This window comes from Pleurodeles waltl, chromosome 4_2 (genome assembly GCF_031143425.1).
Source record: "Pleurodeles waltl isolate 20211129_DDA chromosome 4_2, aPleWal1.hap1.20221129, whole genome shotgun sequence".
NCBI lineage: Eukaryota > Metazoa > Chordata > Amphibia > Caudata > Salamandridae > Pleurodeles > Pleurodeles waltl.
The window spans coordinates 812131826-812145435 of NC_090443.1; the positions used below are offsets into that span (position 1 = coordinate 812131826).

Genomic DNA, 13610 nt, shown 5'->3' on the forward strand with positions numbered 1-13610 from the left:
GTTAACATCATTTTTTGGATGTGTAAACGGACCATGCATCAATGGGATGCAAGGTAGGCATTCCCATCCAAAAAATGATTCTAAGCCTGTAGCGCCCCCATGCAAAAATGGTGCACGGGTGAGAGTCGGGCCTAAATAATGGCGCTAAGCCTGCTTAGCGCCATTATTTAATGCCTGGGTCAGACTAGGCGTTAAGGTACCTGTGAACCCATTTCCATGGCCAAACACCATGGAATGGGTCCACAGGCTCCCACCCTAAGCCAGGAACCCCCACCCCACACCAGAGGGACACCAGAAGATGGGGACTCCATCCCAGGTAAGTATAGGTATTTTTAAAAAAAAAATCAAAGTGCCATTGGGGGCCCTGAAATGGGCCCCCCTGCATGGCACTGGGTGCAATGGCCATGCCCAGGGGACATTGGTCCCCTGTGCTGGCCATTGGGGGGGTGGGCATGCCTCCTGTCTTTTACAAGACAGGAGTCATGTGTTATGGATGGCATTTTTTTGCCTCTAACCAGCCTAGCATCATTTTTTGAGGCAAACCCCCCTTCACCCCTACCGCCACCACCACCCAGCTAACTTAATTTTTTCTGACGCTAGCCCAAGCTTAGCGCCAGCTTGCGGCATTCCATAAATGTGGTGCCTAGATGGCGCTTTGGAATGATGCAAGCCGGCAGTAAACTTTTTGACGCAACACTGCATTAGTGCAGTTTTGCACCAAAAAGTATAAATATGGGCCTATATGAGGTGGTTGCCTCCTGGCCTGGCTAAGTAAAAGGGAGGAAGGAACAAGGTGCGTTGGGGGAATCCTAGACGAGGGAGGGTGTAGACATTCTGCAGATAGTGACATAGCGGATGCCTTTGCCTGCCACAACCAAGATTTATTTCAAGATTGATGATCAATCCCCAAATCCAATACACAAGGTTTCCCTGGTGAGTTGCCTCTTTCATGGTTGGCAGCCAATGAAGAGGGGAGCTCGAGTAGGAAGTTACACTATCCAAGATAACAGAAGCTGTGTCCCAAATTCAATCTGGCAAGACCAACAGGATACTGGTGGAGTATTATAAGTGGACCCTCACATCCTAGGACCACATCTTCTTGAGATAGTCAACAAGGTGTGGAGGGGTGGGAAACTGCCTCTCCACCTCTGCCTAGACAAAACTGTATTGATACCTAAGCCTGGAAAACTGGGGAATGCATGTGCCTCATGCCGGCCAGTATCTTTCTTGAACACTGAGACCAAAATTCTAACAAAGATCCGAGCCAAACACTTGATGTGAGTGATTTCTCCCCTTTCCCACAGTGGCTAAACGGGGTTCATGCCCAATCGTGCCACTAGTCAGAACTTACATTTTCCACACTTATGGCTTGATCACCTGATCACCGAGAGCTATTCTGACTCTTGATGCTGAGAAGGTGTTTGACTCTATTGACTGGACTTACTTTTGCCGGGTGTTAAAGAGATTAGGGATGGGACCAGGTTTCTGCTGCTGTGTGGAGTTGCTATACATGAAGCCGAGGGCAATGGTGAAGATGAACAGAGTTTACTCAGATGTCTTTTCACTGGGAGAAGTACCAAAAAAGGCTGCCCGATACTGCTTCTGCCTATTACCTTCTGTATGGAGCCCCTTGTGATCTGGGTCTGCACCAGGAGGCATCGTGGGTTTCCCGTAGTCGGATGAACCAGAAAAGATCTCCTTAAAAGTGGATGCTCTCCTATTGTATTTATCTAGGTTGGAGACCTCCCTAATAAGGTCCTATCCATCTTCCTTAAATTAGAACAATATGTGGGCTACAAACTTAACTGGAATAAGTCTACTGGGAGAGGAAGAGTTGGACACCCTAGCTACATTTGGGAGCCCCAGTAGTGATGGGGGGTTTCCGCTATGTGGGCATACAGCTATCACTTTGTAAGGACCAATTCCTGGAGGACAACCTTGAGAAGGTTTTCTGGGATTTCAGGCTGGCGTGACCAGCTGGAGGGGCTTGCCACTTTCGCTTATAGGTAGAGCATCTTTATTTATGATGATTACTTTGCCTGAGTTCCGCTACGTCTTCCAGAACACACATTACCCAATAACAAATGAGTTCTTTGATATAGTGGACAGAACACTGCAAGTAATTTTCTGGGATTGGGGGTCCCTCCGGAATAGCCTTTTGAACGCTGAATAGAAATGTCTATAAAGGGGTATTTCCTTCTCAGACCTCAGGGTGTATTATTGGCCTCCCACCAGCAGATGTTTACTGAAAGGGGATTTGCCTTGACAGAGGATCCGGCAACAAGACTGTAGAGGTTCCTGAAGGCACCACACACTTGTATACATTACTTATATGGTAAAACATACAAGTCCGTACTCCTGGGACTGTCCTGGAAGCATGGGAGAAAAGCATGTAGAAGAACACAGGACATGTAGTGAGATGAACCCCTGTAGAAAAAGAGGTGAATTAGAAAGAGGAAGGGGCAGCGTGAGGTAAACAGAGAGAGAGTGAGCGAGAGAGAGAGAGAGAGAGAGAGAGAGAGAGAGAGAGAGAGAGAGAGAGAGAGAGAGACTTCAGGAACAAAAATGAGATGGAAGGGGGGGAGCACAGGGAATTGTCAAGTTTGCCTAAGCCGTAAGATGTCTCTGATTCTTCTTACTAGCATCCCAGTAAATCAGTATAGGGCAAATAAAAGTCTTATGTTATTTAGAATTTAGCAGCTGTGGGTATACGTTTTTAGTAGGGCGGCCATACGCCTGGCAAACTGTAAATAACTCCCCTGCTCATCTTCTAGAAATCTAGAAGAAAAATAAAGAATCAGTAGCAGCGTAACACTAATGTACTAGTAGGAGCAAGAAACCCCAAATTATAGTATGCAAAAAACTGTCTAATTAAAGGTGCTGTTGTAGATTGTCATCCAAAGTACTATGTTGCAATTCACTGAAGAGATACCTGAGATACATGCCTTTCACAGACCTTGAAGATAGCCAGACTCCTGCCACATTTCCTTAAAAACATTGATATTAAATTCTATATTAAGACACTTTTCAAACCTTGTACTATGCTGTCCCACATTGCCTGTAAGAGTTTCACAAGTATTTTTATATGCAATCCACAAATAACTGCAATGGGACAGATACTGAGTACCCTACTGCTATCAATAGATTTATGCTTGTAATACCGCTAAGGTATTGATGTGCAACGAAACGTTCGAAGAATCATTGGCAGTGTAGTAGCAATCTCTTCTAATAGTTGCACTATTTTTTTAGTACCTCTCCATTATTTGTGTTCCAATACCTTATTTTAATATTTCATTGAAAAACAATAAAAAGGCATTAAGATAGACTGAATCTAGTCATGCTTTCATTTATTGACTTGATATAAAAAGTTCATAAGAATGCATCAGAACACAATATACAATACTATAACATACATTGTGTGAAACTTTGGAAACAATAAAATATTCACCTGGAACAAAGCAGTGCTCAACAGACATACAAACCCCTCCGCCATGCACGACTGTGCTATTTTGATCACCTATTTAGTCACAAGTTGGACTGACAAATTTTACATACTGAGACTGAAAACTTTAGGATGCCTGACAATGGAAGAAGCTTCACATTAGCACAAAATTTACATCCGCTCACATTTTCTCATAGAAAATGATAACAGATATTCAGATAAATTAGAAAAATCACACTTTTACTCCATGACCTTCAGTTTATTTTCAAAGTCAGTAGTCTCACTAAGTGCAGGAAGACATCCAAGATTTATTAAAAGGATGCAGTCCTTGCCAACATCGACTGAAAATGACATCCTTTCAGACACATGCAGGTGAATGCCCATCGTGGGTTTCTATGTCTCTTTTTAGCTACTGTTCAGGTTCTTCTATATTATTCCGTACAAAAATGTTACAAGAAAAAGGCAACTCTCTTCCAGAGTTTTCTACACAATTAACACTACCAATGACAGGTAATGTTAATTCATATATAAATTAATAACTTACAAAACATTACAATATATACATTAGGTAATAAATACACTGTTATAAACAGTAATGGATGTGTCAGAGCTCAAGGCAGTGCAAGAGAAAGATGGTGCAGCTAGACCCATGAATCTATGTGTAGAACATATGAGAGAGAAGGAACATCTCAACGTGCAACTTTCACTTTTGTTGGAAAATCTAAACACACACCACATCACACACTGCCTTAATTTGCTTATTTTCACCTGTAGTGCATGTACTAGAAAACAACCTCCCTTGACTCTATTATTTAAGAACAGGGTGAAACTCTTTTGAGGAACACTGTATCAACAAACATATAAGACATATATGTCTTTGTAGCAAGCAAACGACATAAAAAAGACCTAAGTAAGTTAAAATAAGCATTGTAGTTGAAGGTATTGCATTAAAGTGATATCCCTTCTGTAACATTTGTAAAACCTGCAACTGATCAACTGTAATAAAGTGACAGATATTGCCCATGAAAGAAGGAAGACTATTTTTGTTTTCAAAACAAAGTCACAAAAAGTATGCATCAATTTTCAAATACTTTTTGTTAAGTTTCTTACTAAACTTTGTATAGTTAGTAGACTTTGAAAAGACAGCAAAGTGTTTACAAAAAAGGCACACACGTCCGCAGACAGGTAGACAGGTGGACACGTTTTCCACGTATAGCTACAGATCAGTATTCTCTATAATTCTAACTGATTTAAATTTCAAAAGTTTAAAGTATAAAATCTCTCAGTTTTGTGTCATCCGTTCTCAAGCTATCCAGTAGCAATTCAAGCTGTTTCCAGAGCGCAATGTTTTGGCTGAACACTTAAAAACAATGCGCAGTAGGTCATCTGTTAATTTCCTGAGCAGTCGTTCATCTCGTGACCTTTCAAACCCGCCTCCAATCTCAAGTCGTTGGAAAGATCTCTTAGCCAAAGCAAGGCTGAGGCCCAAGATGTGGATCGCAGGCTAATCTAAAGAGATATAGCTTGCATGTTTATCATTGTTTGAAATCAACAGATTTGGCAACATTATGTGTCTGCAGGTGATGTATCATCTGTAACTATTTCTATCTGAGCCTCCCGTGAATCCCTGTTGCCTGTATCTATTACACAAAGTGTCTTCGTGCTGCTAAAATAGCTGATATTATTTCCTTCTTTGTCAGGGCCTTCTGAATCCTCTTCTTCAAGCGTTAACTCAAACTGAAATTTTTCGGTCAGCCCTTGACAGTCTTTGTCCCGTTCATCCAGAAGAGGTGAGGGGCTTTGAGGTATCATACTCTGGTACCAGTTCCTGTTGTCTTCCAATGTATCCAGAATATCCTGAGCATCAGGCTGCACCAAGTCTCCCCATGTCTCCCAAAGTGGATGAACAATGTAATCGATGAATCCCACCTAAGGGGCAAAACAGATTCCAAAACATTAGCAGGCCTACAACTAAATCCTAAAATTGGCATATAGATTAAGAGAAAATGAAGCTGCATTTTAACATAAGAATACCCACAATCTGCTGCAACAACTGTAAATCATACAAAGTTTTAATATATGTCAATTGACAATTTGTTTTGGCAAATCAGTCAGCTTTTATTTACAAATTTGTTTTAGATGTATAAAGAAATATCTAGGGAAACATCAACAGGCAAACTTAAATTGTTGCTCTAAGCTAGCTACCACAAAATATATATGCCAAGCTACCTCATTTGATATTTGTCTGGACTGATTTGCACTTACACAACTAATGAAAGGGAAAGCTGGCTGTCTGCAACCACCTGCCTTCCTCCACAACAGAATTCACTGTAAGATTATTTCAGATGTATTTATGTGCCTCATTGGTTATGTTACAAGTTTGCAATACTTCACAAACACCGAGGTCCCCTAAATGTCTTAAACTTGCGCACTAGATGAAAAGTGGATAAGTTAGATTTTCCACAAATTGGTCCTTGCAGGCCTCCAACAGAAATAGCGATTATATATTTGTAGCTCTACAATCTACATTTCAATAAATTACACCTTGATTATCTTTTTTGGTATTTTAATTAGTGCAAGGCATGTTGCCTTGTCTACACTAAATGAATAATGATATGTACTGGATCCCTGCACCAGCATCTGATAATTATCATAAGCATAATATTTAAGGCTAAATTATGTGTTTAACTATTCCTATTCAAATAAGTTTATGTTTCACATTAGGTAGGTTTCACAAATCAAAATATTGTATAAAACGGGAGAGTGAGAGTGCAAACTACTTCTGGGATTTGCAAAAGCGTATCATACTTTTTTCCTAAAGAGCACTAATGATTTTCAAGAGAAAGACATTTCTGTTTATTTCAAGAGGGGTCTCCAAAGCAGCATCTATAATTCGCACCAATACATCTTAACATCTTCAACTTTTGCTCCCTGACAGGTATGAATTGTGGACAATATTTTCATAATGTAGTAAATAGTTAATGACCAAAGTTCTGATTTTTTTTGTCAAGATGAGCAGACATAACTTGGAACACTATGTTCTGATATTCTTTATTGGTGCATGTTGACATACAATGTTGTGAAATGTAATGATTACTGGGTACTGTTGGTGGAGTCTACTACGATAAATCACATTACATCACCCAGAATGAAGCCTCTGCCTTGCCTTTCATAAATATATGGTGAAGGAAGTTAGCAAAGAAATGGCTGGGTTGGCTAATTTGTAGTAGAGACATGACTAAAGAATGAATGCATATTTTCACAGATGCAGCTTTATCAAGAACTGGTAAGCGTTAAAACGCTTCTGCGGCAACCTTAACATGCGTACTATATCATTGTCCATCTCTTCTAGCTGCTCCTGTGGACCGCCTCCATTCCCCTACTTCTCAAAAATGTATCTTTTGTGCAAATTTAATTTTGCTGATTGATAGAGAAATCAAGGTATTTGAAAAGCCGAGTGAGTGTAAAACTTGCGTTACTTCTCTATTTAAAAACAATGTATCAATTGCAGTCTCATGCTTTAACATTTTAAAATTTCCTTTTGTGACAAGGTTAAAATGTGTAAAAGTAATCTGACCCTACTTTTCTAACTGTAAGCAAAAAGGATTATGTAAATAATATACTATTAATAGACTATACATTTTAGCAGGAGCAACTATACGTATATTGCATTGGAGTATTACAAAGCATAACAACCTCAGAAATAATTTATGTGCCATATACAGTGAGGCTTCTAAACCCCATTTTACTAAACATAATATAACACCAGTATCTAAACATTTCTCATAGTGCCTGTCCAACATCGTCCACAGCACATTCCGTTACCTGTGATTTTTCGACTGATGCAGTATGTTTATCACACATTGGACTTATTTCCATCCCTCTATCTCGTTCTTTGTCTCCCTGTTGAAAAAACTCCTCCATGATTCTGTCAGTCCACTGACGATAGAGCTCCAAGGACTTTGTGGGATTACTCAAATCTGCACAGTGAACCATATTTCGGAGAACCTGCAATTGAAAATGTAGATTTTATACACATGCTTACATATTTACAATGCATGAAGAAGTGCACAGATCTAACTTTTATTAAAGACAGATTCCTACATGTTTGCTTATTAATACAATGTTTAATCCATTTTTTAAATTAAGTATCGAAAGAAAACAGATAAAGCTCACTTCTGTAACACTGCATGCAAGAGTGATTTGTGGCCATGACAATCCTGGTGAATATATTCCCCAACTGACAGGATGTAGAAGCCTGCACAGTGATGGGTGGAAGTGGGATTTAGGAGGACAAATGTGGACAGGTTCAATGCAATGTTCTTCATACCTGCTTGGCCACTCACCTAAGCTGGTGCTAGTATATGGATTAAAAGGAAATATGTTTCTCGTAACCACTATATGTACAAGGCCCTGCCCGTTAGAAAATGCAAAGTTTCTTCCACAGCGTTCTTGCGTAGCTGTGTAATTGATATACGACTAAAGAAGAGGTTTCTATACAAATTTGAACAGTGGAAATCTTGGAAAACAAGGACAGCAAAATACCCTCCAACCTTCTTGGATTAGTAGGCATACAGTAATATTCGAAAGTATACAGTAAATTGTTTAGTTAGCATTCAAAACAATATATAATGTAGAATAATGATGCCTGGTTGTCTCAAATTATTTATGGAGCACATTGCTTGGGACTGCTTAGCTGCAGAGTAGATAGGACAAAGGAAACCATAGCACTCCATTGCTATAACACCACTTATTTATAACCAACTGTATTGCTTTGGCGAATTCCAATACTCTCTCTCACTTCTGGTGGCTCCCAAGTGCATTCCCATGGAACTTGATTCCCATTATCTCTTCTGCCATACATTTGATTTCCAACCCTCATACCCATATGCTTTCAGTTTCTGCTACTCGCTGGCCCCACACCTCCTTCCTGCTACACTCGAAGTAGGCGTTCATGATTTGCTCTGCAGTTTGGTTTTAATTCCTTTCCTCTATATTTCCCTGAACATTTTTTCTGTTTCTCTTTGATTACATCACATTTGTCTCAATACCTTCCCTGCCTTCCACAATCACAATCATTTTCTTGGAAAGAATGGCAGAGGATGTTGATTGCATGACTGGGGCCACTCAACTGTGGCACTTTGGAAGAGGTTGAGATGGAATGAATGATCATCAAAGTGGACACATTATTTGTATCTTCTCTCATTCTAAAGTGTCATCCTTTATTATATACTTTAAACCATTTTTGAAATCTAGAGTATTTCTAAAGTGGTGGGAGCCATAGTGCTAGACTCGAAGTCTCAGCGGCCTTAGCATAGGAGTGTTAACATTTTCGAACATTAAATCAGCCTATGTTATAGAACGATTTTCTAATACGTATGCAGGAATGCTTGAGCCTTGGATGTTTCGGTATAGGCAGGTTTGCCAGTGTGACCATAGAGCTCTTGCCGTACAGCACAGAGCAGCTGGACTGATTCAGCTTCTTGTGCACTGGCAAGGAGGACATTTCACTAAACAATTCCGTGGTATGAAGTTTTGTAGCACTAATACATCTACCAGTACAGACAGAGTGCAGAATCCTATATTGAACCCTTCAGCCTTTACCATAAATTGATAATTATTCCGAAAGGCTTGAATTGCATGCAATATATCCATATGGTCTATAGCTACATTAACTCTCATCTTGCAAATATTTATTGGAATGAGTTTGTTGTACCACGAGCAGCAAACACAGTTCAAATGCTTGGTGTATAAGAAAACTGAAACATGTATCTAAAGCATGCTCTTAATCACATGTCCAGTGCACAGCCATCAAGCTAAAACAGACATTTAGCTCAAAGCAATGACTAAATGCTTTCAAGAGAACAACATAAATAAGTGTACTGTTAAACTCGAATTTTAAATGAGTCTGTTTATTACCTGTATTCTGTCTGTGTAATTATCCAAGAGAAGGACACCAGAACTTGTAACCTTCTTTGTTTCCACCATGGTCTTTAGGTCTGCCAGCAGGCTCATGTGCTTCGACATATCTGTTGCTAGCACCTGTGTTTTAAGATAACAGTAAAAAATAAGTATAAGAGGCTAGTGGTATTTTCCAGAGTAGACGGTGTAATAGTGTGAGTGAGCTAGAAATTCCTACCAGGTCTATCACCATTTTCCTGAGAGTCTGGCGCTGTTTTTTTGTGAGGTTCTGGAAAATATCGCAGTGCTCTTCTTGCAATAATTTAAAGCCCACAGCAAGATGGTGGTTTTCCAGTACAGATTCATCATTGTACATTAGAGCAAGCTCAGAATCTAAAAAAAAAATATAAAACCGGAATTAAAAAGAAGAAATGAAGGATTTTTCAAAAGTACACTATTTTATCATCAAGTCCAGATTATTATATTATGGGCCTTTTGAAATATGTGAAAATATGTAGGTTGAATAAATGAGTGTCTGTTTTCACGCTTGACAATTACAATACAGTAAATAGATAATTTCGATTGCACATACTAGGCAAATAATAAGCTATAACAAGCATTTGCAATGCAATACATCTCACATTGCTTGAGTTAGAGCTATTGGCATTGTAAATGCATAACTGGACTTTTCTTGCCACATAAATTGGTAAACCCTGCTGCATAATTTGGTCCTTTCTGCCACATAATTCCAGTGGCCCTGCATATAACTAAAGCACTTCCATGTATCATCTTCTTCTATCTGCAGCAAAAAATGAAAATATTGCCCTTATTTGTTATATTTTTTAAATTATTATTTTGGGCTGCCCCTTCCCCCCCCCCCCAGCCTAGTTTGGGGACTCACAGATGACCTAGACAGAAAGAGCAGGTCGTGCAGTGAGTTATGGGCAAAAATGTTTTGTAAAAGGACTGCCCCGCAAACCGAGTGCAGCAAATATTGTAGTATCTTGACTGTAATGCTCAGAACAGCCCATAGTGGGCACCACTATAAAAATATCATTTGTAAGAAAGTTGGTCATGTAACCATACAGTCAGCCCCTGGAGGGCATAACGACATGAAAACAGAATGTCAGAAAATAATGCAGTTTAACCATATACGTCGCCCCTAGAGGACGTAGTGCCTGATATTTTTTCAGACCTAGCAGGTCTAATGCAATACTATTACAAACAAAGCCCTTAAAACACAAACTACTCCCAGATGTACAACAAAAGTTCCAGCTTAATAAGACATTGAATGGTGGGAGAGGTTACTATTTTGGGGTGCCCCCAACCTAGGGTGGGGACCCAGAGATGACCTAGATAGAAAGGGCATGCTGTGCTGAACGGTTTGGTGGTGGCCCTATTGTCGTAGGGCTACCACAGGCTAGGTTATGGGCAAAAGTGTTATGAAAAAGAAATGTTCTGCAAAGCATTATGGGGCGAGTTTTCTGAGTGCGGCTTTGAGGATTTCTGTGTTTATTTCTTTTGTAAATGCTCCAGTTTCTATAGTTTTCAATTGCTTAGCTTGTAAAGTGGTCCTCATGTAAAGTGGGCCTCATGTAAAGCAGACTGATTGAGGTTGTGCTATATGAAACTTCACTTAGTCATGTAAATGATCGAGTTCACACTATATAAAACTTCAGCGCTCCTCCGATCGAGTTTGCGCTATATAAAACTTTTTAAAAATGTATTAAATAAATTAAAACAACGCTCCCTACAGCTTGCAGCCTTTGTGCTCAGACACCACAAAGAAAGAGGACGAAACAACATACGGCCACGCAGTACGAAGCAGCCAGGCAAAAGAAAAAATAGTGCAAAACATTAGGGTATCTCGCCAATTGTGCAATAATCAAGGTAACAGGGTCAGTCTGCAAGGCATAACAAAGCAGCCTCAAGGCGGGGCGAAGATAAAGCATTTACCCAGGAAATCAATGGAATTTTGAAAGGCAGGCCCAGGAACTAATTAAAATGATCGGTGTGAGGTGGGTGTGGTTAAAGCCCACAGAGTAGATTACAACAGGTCGGACAGCAGCGCTTGTGCGCTAAGCCCAATCTAAAATGGGGGATCAAAATCTGAAGAATAACATCGCTGTTTTTTTTTTAAAGGCCACCACTACCTAACTGAAAAATTTACCTTGCCGGCACCATATTCAACTGCATATACCACGAGGAAAGTAACTTTTTAAAGCTACAACAAATATTCATAAATGAGTACATGCAGATCGCAATATAAATAAGCTCTGTTTGTATATCGGGTCTGCTTGAAGAATTAAAGGTGAACTTTTTTTATTTTAGGAACGTATCAATTAAAGGAGTGAGTTAGATTTACTAACATCTGTGTGCACACTTTTAGAAAAATAAAACTTCTGCAGATTTTTTGTGTATTATTAAGAGGCCAACCACATTGATTGGTGTCGGTGAAAAACAACTACAGAATACCAAGGTTATAGAATCCTGACCCCATGTTCCTGAAGAAATATCTAGTCAAGAGGGGAGCTATCTCCGGCACTCCAACTGAAGTGCTCCAATCTGAGTACATCTTCTCTGAGAAGAAATCATATTAGAGAGTGCGCATAGATTTGGGGAAGAACAGCTGCAAACATTTTCTTACATGATAGCAACATAAATTATACTAGAGACCATGGCAGATAATGTAACTATAATATATGTTAGCCCTATTCTGAGGTCATAAAAATAGGACACCTACAAAGCATCTTCTAGGACACCACTGCATGATTTTGCCAGCCATTTAGTATTTACTTTCAGGAAGACTATTGGGAATATAATTTTTGCATGCAGTCAATTCCATGTGGAAAACGATCATGACCTGCTATTGAAAGAAACTTTAAAAACACTTACGGGACTCAATAAGCATAGGATAACTTGACATTGCTGGACCATATTTTCTATTTGCTAACTCCATCAAAGATACGCTAGTACATGGATTCTCTGCCTAACCTGATACTCGGATCCAGTTTTAGTTGGACCATTTACATTAAGGATGCGGGGGACTTTTAAAACATTTCCTGACTTGTAACAAAACGTGTAGTTCAAATAGCGTTTCTTGAAATTGGAAATGCAGTTGTGAATTTACTAAGGCACAATGCCCGGTAGTGAATCACGTGTGGGCCACACACAGGTGAATACGGCTACTCAACAAAACAATGAAAGGAATGAGTAGAAATAAATCGAAAACTGTCACAATGAGGAAACAAACTGCGTGAGGCAGTTAATGGAAAAACAAGTAGGTGTATAAAATCATCAGGAAGCTATATGAGAGACAAATTGAAATTACCAAGAAAAGATGAATCAAGTGGAATAGGACAACAGGAATCAAGTAAGATAGTCAGAAGAAAGAAAATGCTAAGAAAGAAAAGTAAAAGAGGAAACAAGAAAGAAAGAGAAACGCAAGGGAAATGTTTGCATTCATGAAGAGAAATCATGGGAAGTGAAAAGAATACAAAGTGGGAACAAGCAGGAACACAGGACACTCAGGTAGAAGAACGAGAGGGAAGAAGAAACTAAAATGAAACAGGTACAGTTAGAAATGTGTAAACAAGCAGTGAAAGAACACGTGTACATAACTAAGACAAGACAGCCTGTTTTTTAGGTCGGCATAACATTGTTCAAGCGCAGCTTTTCCGACGTGTTTTATGTATCTGGGCTTTTAACCACACCCACCCCACACCTATCAGTCGTTCATGGGCTTGCCTTTCAAAAATCCTTTGTTTTTGTTGGTAACTGCTTTACATTTGTTCCTCCTGATTGCGGTTTTGTTACCACCTTGCCCATCGACCCTGTTACACGGATAATTGCATTTTTGTCTATGACTGCGAGCAACTTCTTTTTCCTTTTGTCTTTCTCTTTGCGCTCACGGCGGTGCTTTCAATCGGCTCGCTTATGTCAACTGTTTTACTTTTTATTATTAGTTTGTGTGGCAATAAAAGCCAAGTTAGGAATTTACAACGCTAACAGCTCTACCTGGAGCAAACGCAAGACCCACTGTGTTGGAAATGCTTGTTCTTTCTGCAAACAAATGTTACTATACCAAAGGAAATATATCCTAACTTTCCCTTCCCTATAGTGCATGCCATCTATTTAAATAGCTTTTTTCATTACCTATAAAAGAAGATGTACAAATGTTCTGTTTTTATAAATCTTGCGCATTGACAGCCAACAAGTAAATTGTCATATAATCTGTCTGGCAGCGTCATCACAATTAAGTATCTAA

General features: G+C 39.5%; 1 protein-coding gene across 4 annotated transcripts in view; it reads right to left on the reverse strand.

Annotated features, from left to right (window-relative positions):
• Nucleotides 1-3330: 3330 nt before the first annotated feature.
• Nucleotides 3331-13610, reverse strand: part of PDE4B (phosphodiesterase 4B) — a 1531620-nt gene continuing 1521340 nt past the window's right edge. For all 4 annotated transcript variants that reach the window (XM_069232487.1, XM_069232488.1, XM_069232489.1 and 1 more), the window contains 4 exons: nucleotides 9582-9736; nucleotides 9362-9484; nucleotides 7268-7450; nucleotides 3331-5371 (listed from right to left, as the gene is read on the reverse strand). In XM_069232487.1, the coding sequence (XP_069088588.1) occupies nucleotides 5009-5371; nucleotides 7268-7450; nucleotides 9362-9484; nucleotides 9582-9736 (824 nt within the window). In that variant the 3' untranslated portion in view covers nucleotides 3331-5008. The remainder of the gene's footprint in view (nucleotides 5372-7267; nucleotides 7451-9361; nucleotides 9485-9581; nucleotides 9737-13610) is intronic.